The following is a 14,179-nucleotide window of genomic DNA, read 5'->3' as shown; positions in this document are numbered from 1 at the left end:
CCCGCCCCCAAATCCCAAACGCTATTTGTGCCTATGTATACTGTATAGTATATATCAAACATTTTAATGGATACCTAGTATACCTACTAACACAGTGACACATACCTACATTTTCCTCAACTATGAGGAGAAACTATAAAAATATATTAACTAAATTTAAACAAATTATACTCAGTAGGTAGGTATTGATTTTCAAATATAATATAACAACACAAATTTGTGCTATATATGAAGTGCCTACCCCCACCCCAATCTTCCATAATAGCTCATTTTATTTTTTTTATTTAAATGCCAACTCAATAATAAAGATTATTTGAAGCCTGATAAAATAATTTTTCTATAAGTTTTTTGGCGACAATTCAATTTGTTAATGCTCTAAGCATTAAAATATTGTATAATATTTTTTGTTTTATAGTGAACACAACAAATAAAGTTGGTGCTGTTGGATTCATCCCATTCATTGGAGAACCATTTTATCCTGTCACATTGATACGTGTTGACCCAGACACCAATGAACCTATTCGAGGAGAAAATAATCTATGTATTAAATGTAAAGTTAGGTAAGATTTTGGCTTGATTTAATTTGTATTTCATAAGAACATTTTTATCATATTACTTACAATAACCTTAGCATCAGCCCAGCAAAAAGGGTAGGTGACAAAGGCCTACGCCTTGGACAGCATTTTCAAAACAGTGATAATATTATTATTTTAATGGTGGACAAATTAGATTTTGCCTAGTGCACTATTTTTGATTGAGCCATCCCTGCTTAGAATTCAATTAGAACACATTCTTTAAACCAAATTTACTTATATAGGAGAGCCTGGATTATTGGTTGGAAAAATAAGAAAAACTACTGAAAATTCTTTTAGTGGTTACGTGGAGAAATCAGCTTCTGAGAAAAAAATCATTAAAGATGTTTTTAGTAAAGGAGACAAAGTATTTAACTCTGGTAATTTTTTAGTACAAATTTTGTTTTAAAATAACAATTAATTAAAACAAAATTAACAACCTTTTAATGATATAAGTACTTAATTATTTATTTTAAAATATAGGTGATGTGCTAATTCGGGATGAACACAATTTCTTTTACTTTAAAGACCGTACAGGAGATACTTTCAGGTAAATTGAATAGTATTCAAAAGTTACTAAGATTATCAGTTAAAAATTACCAAATTACCAGATTTATAAAAGTTTTGGTTATTGAGACTACCCAAATAATTTCATAATTTACTTATATTAAATTATTTCTTAATTTTTGTAAAAATAAAATAGTTAAATTTCTATTATAAATAAATACAAATAATTTATGAGTGACTAATCTAGTTTTTAGTCAATATTTCTGGTACAATTGAAAATGTATTATCTATGTTTCTGAATTTCCCCATAATGTAGGTAGTAGGTACTATCTGTAGGGCATAGGCGCTTAATATTTTGTGTGCGTGCCCAAATTATGTTGTTGAATCTATAATATTTAAAAAATGTCTAACCAAGACATGTTTAAAGCTTTTCTCTTCCTATTACATATTAAAAATGTCACAATCTAAATAAATAGTGATTCTGGATTGAGAAATTTTAAATAGATTAAGCTATATCCCAAATCATCTACCTATTTTATGAATACTTTTTGAAATTAAAGAACAAAATTAACAACAGTCAATATTTTTCTAAATTATGGATCTAAATGCCACTGTAAAAAGTCCTACCCTAATATTAATATTCTGGCAAGATTTTTTATTCTACCTATACCAATGTAAACATCTACTTCTAACAGATTTTTCTCAACCTTAAAATTAATGAGGAACCATTCAACCATCTTAGGAATAGTAGGTAGACACATTAATTTAGTTTTTCATTTTTACATTATTATGAAATTATTATTCATAAATTTTGTCACATTAGAACAGACTATATCGGTTAGCTCGTTGTGCCATACGTTTAAATTACTTTATTTTAGTTATAAAGTAATTTAATAAAATATGTTAAGAAAAAAATTATACTTTTATTGTATAACAATAAAATATATTCTGTGAGTGAAACCAATTTAGGAAACACTAAATTTTTAGCTAGATTACGTTGGTTTGAATTAAGACTTTTTATCAAGCTTAAGGGGTACCTACCAAAATGCATGAATGTACTTCACATTCTGAACCTTTGTGGACTTGTGGCGTACATGTATTCGATGTAGAACTTATTTTTAAATATCAGCACTTATATGTGATGTTATATTTGAGTAGGTTGTTAGTCATTTAGGTAATTTAGCCTTAACAACTATAACTTGAAAATCAAACTATCTGATATCAGAACTGTTTAAAATTGAATCAAATATTTTTTTTTTTATATTTATATGATGGGAAACAAAAAATTCTTAATATCCTCAGTTTAAGTTATTATTAATAATACAATACTTGTTGTATTACTATTTACTAACTTAAACTAACTAGTAATTTAATAATATTCAATACACAGTTTACAAAAAAAATCCATTTAAACATTAAAAATAAACTATTATAGATTTAAATATTTTATAAATTGAACATAAATGTATAAATGATAAAATTTGAAATACCTCTCATTCAGTAATTTTAATTTTAAAGCCATAGGTAGTAAGATAAAATTAATTTTAGATTGGCACTTTATAAAAATAGGCTGAGGTACTCAAATAGTCAAATATAATAAAATTGGTTTTTTTTTTATTCAATTAAATACAAGATTTAATTCACATGCATGTACGACCAGGAAGTAACCTTTTACGTATGTATTTTTTTAGGTCCCCACAAACTAGTCAAGTCTTACATAATATGGCTGAAAAATTGAGTGATTCTTGAGAGTTGTTTTCAATTCTATTAATAAATAATAATATTGATATGTTTAATTTTTAAAAGTTTAAAATTTTAAGTGCTATTTAATTGAATAAATTTAATTAATAGGTGGAAAGGTGAAAATGTTTCTACATCAGAAGTGGAAGCTGCTATTAGTAATATAGTTAAATTAAAAGATTGCTTAGTTTATGGAGTAGAGGTAATTCACAAAATTAAAAAATACTCTATTTAAATTATTACTCTATCTACTTTGCATACCTAGGTACCAAACACAGAAGGTAAAGCTGGAATGGTCGCCATTGTAGATGAAACTAGTGACTTAGATTTGGATAAATTGTCTGCCGGAATCAATAAATCATTACCAGCCTATGCGCGACCACTATTTTTACGAGTTGTTAAGACACCCGTATCACTAACTGGTTAGTTTGTTTTTCATTAAGTATTTTAGTTATTTTTATAGTACTATTTCATGCATTTTTAGGTACGTTCAAGATGAAAAAAAATGATGTTCAAAATGATGGATTTGATCTTACCAAAGTTGCTGAGGATCCTTTATACTTTAATGAAGGAAGAAAGTTTGTTCCACTCACCCAAGAGTTACGTGACAGCATTGTAAATGGAGAAAAGAGATTATAAACTGTTTATAAACTATTGTATATTAAGTATTAGTTTGAAATGGATTTATATTGATGTTTTTAGTAATAGTGTGATCAAATTGTTGTTTTCCTAATTGACTTTGTGATTTGAATCATACAGTGCTAAAAAACAAAATCAAAGACTTAACATTTATTAGGGTAAAAGCTGTGATTCATTTTTTGTACATCAACTATACAATAAGTTTGGGTTGTTACAATATTTGATCATTATATATATTTTTTAAATAAAAGATAATTGTTATAATAATTATTGTATTAGATTAATAGCATTTGTCTAACTTGTGATCTATTCACATACCAATTTACTGTAAGCAATTTTATTAAAACTACTATTACAATACCATGAACATTTAATTATAAGTCTTATAGTATTAAATAGCACTAATACAAGTATAGCCACATAGATACAGAATAATAGGACTTGGTACTTTAATTTAACAGAGACCAATTTGTCCATTGTTGAGATCAGATGAAATTTTATTTTTGTGAATTTTTCTTGTTTTTGTGTTTTTGTGATTTTTAATTTTTAATTATGGCTAAGACTTTTCAATATTTATGTAGACATAAAATAAATGTTTAATTATATGTAGGTAAATTATATATTTTAGTGATGGTAGATAAATAATACCTAACTTTTTGGCTTGCAGTTTATACCAGTGCCAATCAACTTATCTAATAAATAAATCTAATAAATCTAATATGTATGAAAAAAAAATGAAACAAGTAAAGTAAAGAATACTTTTGTTTTGTATTCAAAAATTCAAAATATGTGTTTGAATAAGTCAAATTTTGTGAGTTTTGGAATGGTTGAAAATTAATGTGGGTCAATCATATTTCATTAAAAGAGAAAAACTATTACTCATACCCAATATTTAATAAAAATTTTGTTATGTCACAAATTTAAAACTATTGAAAGAGTTAAAAAATGAATTTTTTAATAAATAAAATGTATACAAAATAAATTATTTAGAATACATATTCAAATAAAAAAAGTATTTAAATACTTTACAAGGCTGATAGACACATTCTTTAAATTACCTATTTACCTATGCCAGTGATTTTAATAGCTACCTATTCATATTATTTAAAACGACCAATAATTCAAATTAAACATTTTCATATACTCTTGCTTATTTGAGTTAAACTAAAATTTGGAGAAGTATTAACTATTTCAAGTCAAATGTAAATTATTATTAGAAATTTAAGTAATATATAAAAAGCTCGTATCACGGTGTTTGTGGTCACATCCCCCGAATCGGCTCTACTGATTTTAATCATATTTTTTTGTATGTTTGGTAGGTATGAGAATAGGTTATAAAGTATTTTTCACCCTCCTACTACCAACCCGGGGAAGTGCTCGAGCAAAGATTTGGAGATTTATGGTGGACATTTTTGTTTTAAATGGTTGCTATGGTTATAGGAGAAATAATTAATAGAAATTATTATTTATTATTTGGTTTCCACTGGTTAATTGAGCAGATCAGGTGCAAGCATGCATCAAACCAAATTTCCACACATTGCCTACATGATATGCTGTCGCATATTGTCTGTGATCCACTGTAGTTGCATTGCCTATCAGGAAGGCTAAATTGCACCCAAAAGGAGTTGAACAATCACAATTTTTTTACTGCAACGAAATGTGCAGGATCAGCTAGTAATTCTATAAAAATTTTTTGAAAATTTGGTTTTTAAATATATTAATTATACTCAGTAGGTATTTATATTAACATAATGGACATTCCTTAATATTGTTATTTATTACAGTAATATTCGAGATAGATAGGTCTCGCACTCAGATCATAATATTATACTATATAATAAAATTCTAAGGACTCGCAGGTATTCAACAGTTACAATTAAAAACACATTTGAATATTTGAATCAAAAAAATTTATATTTTAAATTAGTCAAACATAGATTGCTCATTACATTTAAATGTAATTTTATTTTAAATTAACAGCTAATATTATAATATTGTCTGCTATAGTTTTGTATAAGGATTTGTTGGCATAATTTAACAAAATGTTATGTTGTAATCTGTTTATTTTAAACAATGAAGTATGTATGTTGAAATTGTATAATATAAATAACAAAAAAAGTAAGTTTAATAAACAAAAATTCAGAAGACTATATTATAATAATAGGTATATAATTTCTGTAGTATTGAAAAAAAACTATTATAAATGCTGTAGATCGCTTGATTTACATAGATACAACTTATATTATATTTAGTAGTTATTTTAAAATAATAATTGCAACCAATAACTGGTATTATTATGTCAATACAACGATCATACTATTCATAGAAAACCAAATAAAAACCTATAATTTAAAAACATAATATTAAAACAGTTCAATTATTTTAATTTAAACATTTAAAAATCAAAATTGGTTTTATTATTTTATCAATATAATATAATATTATATTTTCAGCAGGTATTAGAAATAAAATATATACTAATAATTGTCTATGTTTAAAAAAAAATTAATGATATTACAAACACTGATTTAAAAACTTGAATCAGACCATACTTACAACTCTTTATTCAAATTTCAAACCCTAACTGAACTACACTATACAACTTTTGTATTTAACCCAAACCAAACTTTAAAAAAATTCGAAAAAAGTTTTAAAAGTATTATGCTGGTAACATGCGAATAATAAACATGAAAAAACAATATACTCAACAATAATTCCATTAAATTTTTTTGGTGCTCTTCATAAAGTTCAGATCCAAATTTTGATTTTGTTGATACAAAACTATTATAAGGCACTTAAACACTGCCGCGGTGATTAATTATTTCTAAGAAGCATTTTAACCATCATGGCAGTGTGTAAAAAGCAAACCTTTAAGCTTTTGAGTTCAGTCCAAAGAGTTTGTAAAATTACTAGTTAAAATCTTGATTAAATCAATGCGAAATCGATAAAAAAAATTCTTTATTTATCATTAATTTTTTAAATGCCCATACAATTATTAAACACTAATCAAAATTATGTTGAATGAAACCGTCTTATTTGTTTAATTTAAAAACCTAGAGTTGCTGCAACTATAAGTTGCATTGCACTTAATATTTTGTACCTGCACAATTAAATGGTTGTGTCACTTTTATAAATTATAATTTTTGGACTTGTAAATACATATTTATTGTTGAGACTATTTCCTTAACCTAAGTATATGTGTACAATACTTATGAATTGATTTGTTGTATAAACAGTGTTGGGTAGTAACATCACGCAAATTACTGTAACGCAATTACTTTTTCAGTAACGCAGCAGTTATTTCATTACATTGTACAAGTAATGCAATTGTAACAAAGTAACTTTAGAAAAGTAATTTCTATGAAGTAACGCTCTAACACGTTATTTTCTATGTTACTAAAATAATAGTTTTGAATGTATTACAGCTAAAGGATGTCCCAGAAAAATTAAAAATCAATTACATTTATTTTTGATTTGGATAATAGTTAACCTTAACAATATTACTAAACATTCAAAGAATAAATGTTATCACTTAATTAGTAGAAAGAAAAGAGTTCGGTTGAAAAATTAAATTTAATAAAAATTAATTATGATTTATGACATGACTATAATACAGCCATATAGGTGAGATGATAGTACATTTGTACATAATACTAAAATAGGTTTATTATCACTAGGTCTATAATGGTAAAATATATACATAATAATTGAATCATATGAATTGAATATGGTTAAAAAAAAAAATTATAAAAAGTAACGTTATTTGCAACGCACTACTTTATTAAAGAAAAAGTAATGTAACGTGATAAAAATAATTTTAGGTAACAAGTAAAAAAATGTCATTACTTTTTAAAAGTAATTCACCCAACACTGTGTATAAAGTCATTCTTTTTAATATTTATTAATAAATTAGTGAGTTCATAAAAAAATCTAATAATTAAGACATATACTAGGTACTTATAAGTAACACAAACTTGAACACTTGTAGTCTGTTAATATTTAAATAATAATAATAATAATAAAAAAAAATTGAAATGTATAAATTATAACTTATTAAGTATAGGTAGTAAATACATATTTTATAATAATGCCTTCATAATCATAAGTAATTAAAACAATATCTAATTTTACCAAAATATTATATTTTGGTCACTTACATAAACTAATTTTATTAAAGGTTTTTTTTTCAAACATTTTAGTAATAAAAAAAAATATTTTGAACCATATAAAATTATAATAAATTATTACATACAATTTACGTTATATTGGACACTTATGTTAATGACCAAATAACTATAATGAGTAAAAATTAACTCAGGGGCGGATGTATAGCATACTAGACAACTGCCTGGGACACACATGTTTTAGGGGGTACAAATATAAATAATATGATGTATAATGTACATTTGTTGTATATTATATATCTGTGTTAAGGTCTAGACAAATAGAGCTCAAGACGCTTTAGGACTTCGCTGTAATAAATCTGCCCCTGGATAAAATAGCATATAAAATGAACACAAATAGGTAATAAAAAAAAAAAAAAAAAACAAAAAAAAATGAAATGTAAGACCTACTGTGGTGCCTAATAATTTATTAAATACATTGAAGTTTACAAATAATAAATATAAAGTTTACATTCTAAGAAAATCAATGATTACATTAAACCTAGCATTACTAGGTACTAATTTTCACATACCAACTTTAATAATAATAGAAATGTCTTCGTTTTTCAAGAAAAAATCTCAAGCAATTAGTTTGATATTTATTATTGAGAAACACAATTCTACATCAACTATATTAAACAAGTGGTTTGTACATATGCGACACATTGTATTTTTAAAAGAACAAATCAGTTCAACAGTTTTAGTTTTTGTAATATTTTTTATAAGATGTTATTTTCATAATGTATGAAATAATGATAAGTTATTATTTTTATAATTTGTAAATTTAATTTAAATAAAATTATACTTACAATAAGTATTTACAATATTATACAAAATTATTAATTAAATAATATACATTTTTTTCGTAACTCACAAGTCATACTATGGTGAGTATACAAGTGATGAATATAAAAAAGAAATAGTTAACACATGTCTTAAGCATATCATTGAAACCGTATGATATATTTATGTTAATGATTAAAAATTTAAATACATGCAAAAAAAAGATAATACAATATAGAATTGAAACTGATTAAACTATTTAATTTTGACCAATATTTTTTTTTTTTTTAATATAGATATAATAAAAAACAATATTCATAGAAGACCTGAATATATTTTTTTTATATATATAGTTATTTTAAATAAACAACAAATGTAAGTTATGATTAAAACTCACAGAAATATAAACAAGATTTATTTTTAAACAAATAATATTTTGTATAGTTCCAAGTTTAAAGATTATGTGAAATATATGCATGTACTCAAGTCTTATTAACAAACTAAGATACTCAGTGTTAAAAATTAATATCTTTAAATTACACTTTCAGGCTAATTATTTAACAAATGTAGTCAACAACTAAATTATACAAGTATTGATTATTTATTCATTATTGGAATAATCAGAAATATGTACACATTCTCACCATAAACTGATTCATACATTAGTTATCTACCTAGGATGCAAGAATGCACAGTTGATTAATTTATATTTTATTTACATTCAAATTTTAATTAGTTGGTTAGGAATAAGTCATAATAGAAAAACATTTTGTTATTTTTCATGGATATTATTCCATACAAATATATATGTGCTTTATACATTTGTTGATATTGTAACATTAATTCCTAAATTTCCATTATCCGCAAAGAGCTGTGCTGTACTTGTATCGAATACCAAACAGTCTGAATTCAAAATTGCTGTTGAAACTCCTTCATGTATACTTCTTGGTGTTGCCTCCCATGCTAAACGCCTTCGATGTCCATTAAGTTCTAGCCTATATGCAAAATTTTCACATTGCTTTCGGCTACCAATCAATTGCACAATAGCAAAGAACTGTTGATGCCCTTCATATTTTTCTTGCTTTTCAAGTACAAGCATAAAATGATGGCCAAAACATGATTGCATCATGACCCAATCCACTGCGCCAGGAAGATTTATGTCAGTTGCTAAAAATACTATATCTTCTCCTTGTAATGTTGTTATAGATTTATGTGCAACCATCAAGTGTTCCATGACTTGTTCTAACCCACCTTGCCATTTACATGAAGCACCTGGACATGGACAAGTGTAAGGGCGACATTCACAGAGTTCTTCATGTTCGACTTTTTCAGAATGCAATAAAGATACAGGGCAACCCGATGATGAATATTTACAGGGAAACATGACTGTTGAAGCTACTTTTTCCATGGCTAAATTGCGTATGTTTCCTAGTGGACCACGGCATGTTGGGCAACAGTTGAGTTTTGGTCGACATGTACTACAAACTAAATGTCCACTTTGGCATTGCAATATCGGGGGTAACACATAATCAAAACAAACAGGGCATTCAAAAAGTGATGCTAAATCAGCAGATATTGATGCAGAGTTCGAAGCAGAACCACCATTGTGAGAGCTATTATTGCCTACAGCACTTCTACGTTTGGTCCCACCACCGCTTGGTAATAAAACACTGACAGTGTTTACACTGGCAGTTGGATTACCGATTGATGTTCCACCACTATTCGATCCACCAGATCCACTCATCCTTGTTTCTTGATCAGTGACTAAATGGTGGTTGAATTCCACAATACCACTGTTATTGGAAATGGAGGTGTTTTCTGCCATGTAAAGCTAACAAATAATCATGAGCGTATTTAATCAAGTCTTCGGTATTGCAACACATGAGAACTGAACCAATGTAAACCAAATTAATCGTTTGGTATTTAACACGAGTTGTCAGAAAACAAACAATAATTTGCAAGACGAAACAACCGCACATGCGGCGTACTTCTTAACGTTGTCCATTTCTTATTTGGTACTTTTATTTAAGTCTAATTACATATAAATTAAGCAAAAAATATGTAAGTACCTCACGCGTACTTTGGATGTTATTTTCCCGATTCGCCGTCAATCACGAACTGCTGTCCTTTATTGATGCACGGTCGCAATTCATGTCAAAATTAGTAGGTATAAGTAACTTGGACATCCGGCGTCGGGCGAATAAGACAAAATTGAATACACTTTATAAGAATAACAACGTTTGACTACGGTGTTTTTATAATACGGGAATCAATAGATATTTCACTTTGTCGTATTGGTAAACAAACGGACATAGACGAAACGCGTGAAAACCGTAAAAAAAAAACAAATTAGTGAACCTACACTTATAATACACTATTACCATAGAACATTACCCTGCTATTCATATGACAATCATTTTATCTATTCATCTTCATATTGATACGATAACGACATTGTAGCATTGTACAAGGAGATTACATGGGTTACAGTGTCGCCACTCTAACATCGTTTGTGTGCCGCTATACAAAAAGTAAATAAATAATAATAAATAATAATGATATTATTGTAAAAAGCATTTAAAAACATTTAAAAACTATAACATTCTACATTTTCAAGTCGAATTATTTTCTATTAATATATAAATGAATACTGAATAGTATTTCATAGTTATTTCATATTAATTAATAGATAGTTATGAAATATCAAATAACTACCTGATGTCTATAGGTCACTCGGCGGCAGCCGGCACTCCGAAACGATTAAACATTTTAAATAGAAATAAAACTATACCTATAATTAAAACACGGCATATAGGTTTAGGCTTTATTGGTAGTTAGTTGATCGATAGCGCTGATAGGTAAGCTACAAATAAAAAACAAACTGTTCTCACCTTGATTTTAGTTTATATGTATAAAATATAACAGAAATAATAAATATATTGACTCTATAGGTAGGTACCAAAATATAACATGATTTTGGATTAATATTCTGCAATAACATAATATAATGTTTAGTTAAATAATAATATGGTAAATATTTAATAATTTAAGTTTCTGTTAGACCAATGACTAACCATTAACAAAACAGGCACCGAGGCACCGTAGTTTGTAAAATAAAAAATAATAATAATAATATAACATTATTAATAGGTACTCAATATTAGCATTGTTCATTTGATAAATAAATTTTGTGAATTGTAGGAATGTAATTTTATTTAAATTGATTATACACTCGTATAAAATTAATAATAACTAGTTTTGATTTAAAAATGCTTTGGTATAATTTTGGTTTAGCAACGTATCGATTTTTCAAATTTTTTTTTATATTTAAGATTCATATAGTTGTCATACAATTTCCATACCTTAAATGTTTATTCTTATATAAATGGCAAATCATATGTATTGACGTATTGTGTATTAAAAGACGGAACTATAAGGTTAGGCTGGAAGTCACTGTATCGGGAATAGTAGTTGAAATATGAATTGAGACTCGCGGTACCTATAGCTAGAAAGCGCGAGCATTATTTTATTCTGTGGCGGTAGTCGAACGGAAAACTGAAAAGTATCCAATATTGTTTCAACAGAAATCCAAAGATACTTTTATAATTTGTATGATACCTTCGGTAGATGTTTAAAAAAAATATTATTTCAAGAATATAATTTAAGCTAATAACTGTATACTTTATACTTCTATGCTATAGGTAGAGGCTAGCTTGGTTGCTATAGTCTCAAATGTGATTAAACAATAACAGTAATTGAACAACACATTTTCTTCCTCTATACTCTCTAGCTCAACACTAAAATTTAAATTAAATAGGGTAATTTACATTTTACTTATCATACTTTTTATAATCTAGTAAATTCAAGACAAATATAACTAAACAAATACAATGGACTACGATGTAAAAAATGTAAGAAATGAGTTATTTTGCATATAATTAATGTCAATTTGTTTAATAGCTAAATAACCACATGGAATTGGCTAGATATAATCTTAAACAAAAACAAGCTCAAAACTGGATAAATGTCACAAATCAGTCAAAACACTCGTGCCAGTTTGAGCTATATGAAGTGGAAAAACAATCAATGTTTAATAGTGTCAATAATTTTATGACCAAGCTTATAGTCGATAAGGATCGTTTGATTAATTCTAGTAATAAACATTTTATTTTTTAAATAAATCTCACTAGTAATATTACAATAATAATATGATTATACTAAGGATTTTCCAAATCCATTACTGAAGAAAATATGATCTTGGATGATTTTAAAGAGCGTATGAAGTCAGCCCATGACATAATTAACCAACTAAATTATTTGATACAAATAGAAAAATCTGTTTGGTTAGCACCAAAATATGAAAATACTCCTAAGGCTGAACAAAGTAATTTACTATAGGTACCTATAGGTAATATATGTTTTCAATTTAACAGAAACTAAATACAAATTCATAAATGCATACCTATTGTATTGTATTGATTTTAAACCGTTAGTAACAGAAACTATCTTTATATTCGCCATAATATTAATTTATTATAACGTTATCATGAGTAACTAATGTTGTTACTTTATAGAATACAACGAATTAAAAATGAAAATAAAATGGATGGAGAAATCAATAGAATTAGCTGTTAAAAGATATAATATAATGAGAATATTTTTAAATATTCCAATGGACAATTTACATTCGGAAATAAAACATCAAACAATACCATTTAAATTAAATTATATGTCTAAAAAAAAAAGACAAGAAATAGTATGAATCAAATGGAATATGGTCATGTACCCACTACCTACATAGTTTGAACATAATTATTATTTGTATTGTTTAGGAAAATCAATTAAAATTTAAAGAAACACAACTTATTTTATCCGATTTGCGATCACCAATGGAATTGTTAAGGAATAGAATTGTAGATCACGGAATCATTCCAATTTATAGGTTCCTAAGAAGAAACACATCTGGTCAACAATTTGTTTACAGCTATTCATGTACATTGTTTGGAATGTATGGTGAGTGAATTATGTAATTAATTGTGTTTTTATAACTGACAATTGTCTTAAGTTGAAGGAAGTGGTACTACCAAGTATGAGGCAAAAGTAAATACAGCTGCTGAAATGTTGCGTTCAATTATAAGAAAACAGAAAAAGCGAACCCTTTCTTCGCACATAAGATCTTTTAACGATAAGGAGTAAAAAATATATATTAAATACATGTATTGTGCACATAATGAGTAAATATTAAACGCATTTCTGAATAGATTAAAATCCATCAGTCCAATGATTAAGTTTAAAGCAAACTATGTGGAGGTACTGCATAATGAATGTCTTAAACATTCATATCCATCACCATTATATACACTTCTATCACAGCCCAAAAATGATGACAAACCTGAAAACCGTTATTCAATCCAATGCAATGCAATGGACTTAGTGGCAATAGGTATAGCTTATTTAATTTTCCTAAATGTTTAATTCGATATACCTACCTAGTACCTACTTAAAGAAATAATTCATATTCACAGGACACAGTAACAATCAATCAACAGCTAAACAAATGGCAGCACAAAATATTATGAAATTATGGGAGAAATTGAATTCAAAAAGCAACCCCTCTAAGTAGAACTAAGATAATTAACTTTTTAAACACAAGATTATACAATTGCATATAGGTTCATATTAGGTGATCCATTTAAGTGTTGAACTCATTATTTCGAAAAGTTGTATCTTATTCAAAAATATTCTTTTATATCATTTGAAGTCATTTAAAAAACA

General features: G+C 26.6%; 3 protein-coding genes across 3 annotated transcripts in view; 2 read left to right on the top strand and 1 right to left on the bottom strand.

The window, feature by feature from the left end:
- LOC100166958 (long-chain fatty acid transport protein 4) overlaps positions 1–3,968 on the top strand; it is a 29,392-nt gene extending 25,424 nt beyond the window's left edge. The window contains exons 7-12 of the mRNA XM_008188134.3: positions 416–558; positions 817–952; positions 1,056–1,122; positions 2,931–3,021; positions 3,085–3,241; positions 3,304–3,968. Coding sequence (XP_008186356.1) covers positions 416–558; positions 817–952; positions 1,056–1,122; positions 2,931–3,021; positions 3,085–3,241; positions 3,304–3,458 — 749 coding nt within the window. The 3' untranslated portion in view covers positions 3,459–3,968. The remainder of the gene's footprint in view (positions 1–415; positions 559–816; positions 953–1,055; positions 1,123–2,930; positions 3,022–3,084; positions 3,242–3,303) is intronic.
- Positions 3,969–8,836: 4,868 nt separating this feature from the next.
- On the bottom strand, positions 8,837–10,809 carry LOC103310302 (E3 ubiquitin-protein ligase Siah1). The gene has a single exon (XM_008188132.3). It carries the CDS (start codon positions 10,227–10,229, stop codon positions 9,219–9,221), a length of 1,011 nt encoding a protein of 336 aa, XP_008186354.1. The 5' UTR covers positions 10,230–10,809; the 3' UTR covers positions 8,837–9,218.
- A 1,289-nt stretch (positions 10,810–12,098) lies between these two features.
- LOC100572224 lies at positions 12,099–14,179 on the top strand. The gene is made up of 8 exons (XM_029486730.1): positions 12,099–12,306; positions 12,365–12,557; positions 12,627–12,788; positions 12,979–13,160; positions 13,237–13,417; positions 13,470–13,596; positions 13,666–13,847; positions 13,930–14,179. Exons 1-8 carry the CDS (start codon positions 12,295–12,297, stop codon positions 14,025–14,027), a joined length of 1,137 nt encoding a protein of 378 aa, XP_029342590.1. The 5' UTR covers positions 12,099–12,294; the 3' UTR covers positions 14,028–14,179.

The sequence above is a fragment of the Acyrthosiphon pisum genome, chromosome A1, assembly GCF_005508785.2.
Source record: "Acyrthosiphon pisum isolate AL4f chromosome A1, pea_aphid_22Mar2018_4r6ur, whole genome shotgun sequence".
In the NCBI taxonomy this organism is placed as follows: domain Eukaryota; kingdom Metazoa; phylum Arthropoda; class Insecta; order Hemiptera; family Aphididae; genus Acyrthosiphon; species Acyrthosiphon pisum.
This window is presented reverse-complemented; position numbering and strand designations above follow the sequence as displayed.

Bases quoted from the DNA above. Each gene is read 5' to 3' on its own strand.
- LOC103310302 (XM_008188132.3), bottom strand. From the start codon at position 10,229: ATGGCAGAAAACACCTCCATTTCCAATAACAGTGGTATTGTGGAATTC.
- LOC100572224 (XM_029486730.1), top strand. The intron at 12,789-12,978 runs GTAATTTACTAT...GTTACTTTATAG, and splicing joins TACTCCTAAGGCTGAACAAA to AATACAACGAATTAAAAATG. The intron at 13,161-13,236 runs GTATGAATCAAA...TGTATTGTTTAG, and splicing joins AAAAAAAAAGACAAGAAATA to GAAAATCAATTAAAATTTAA.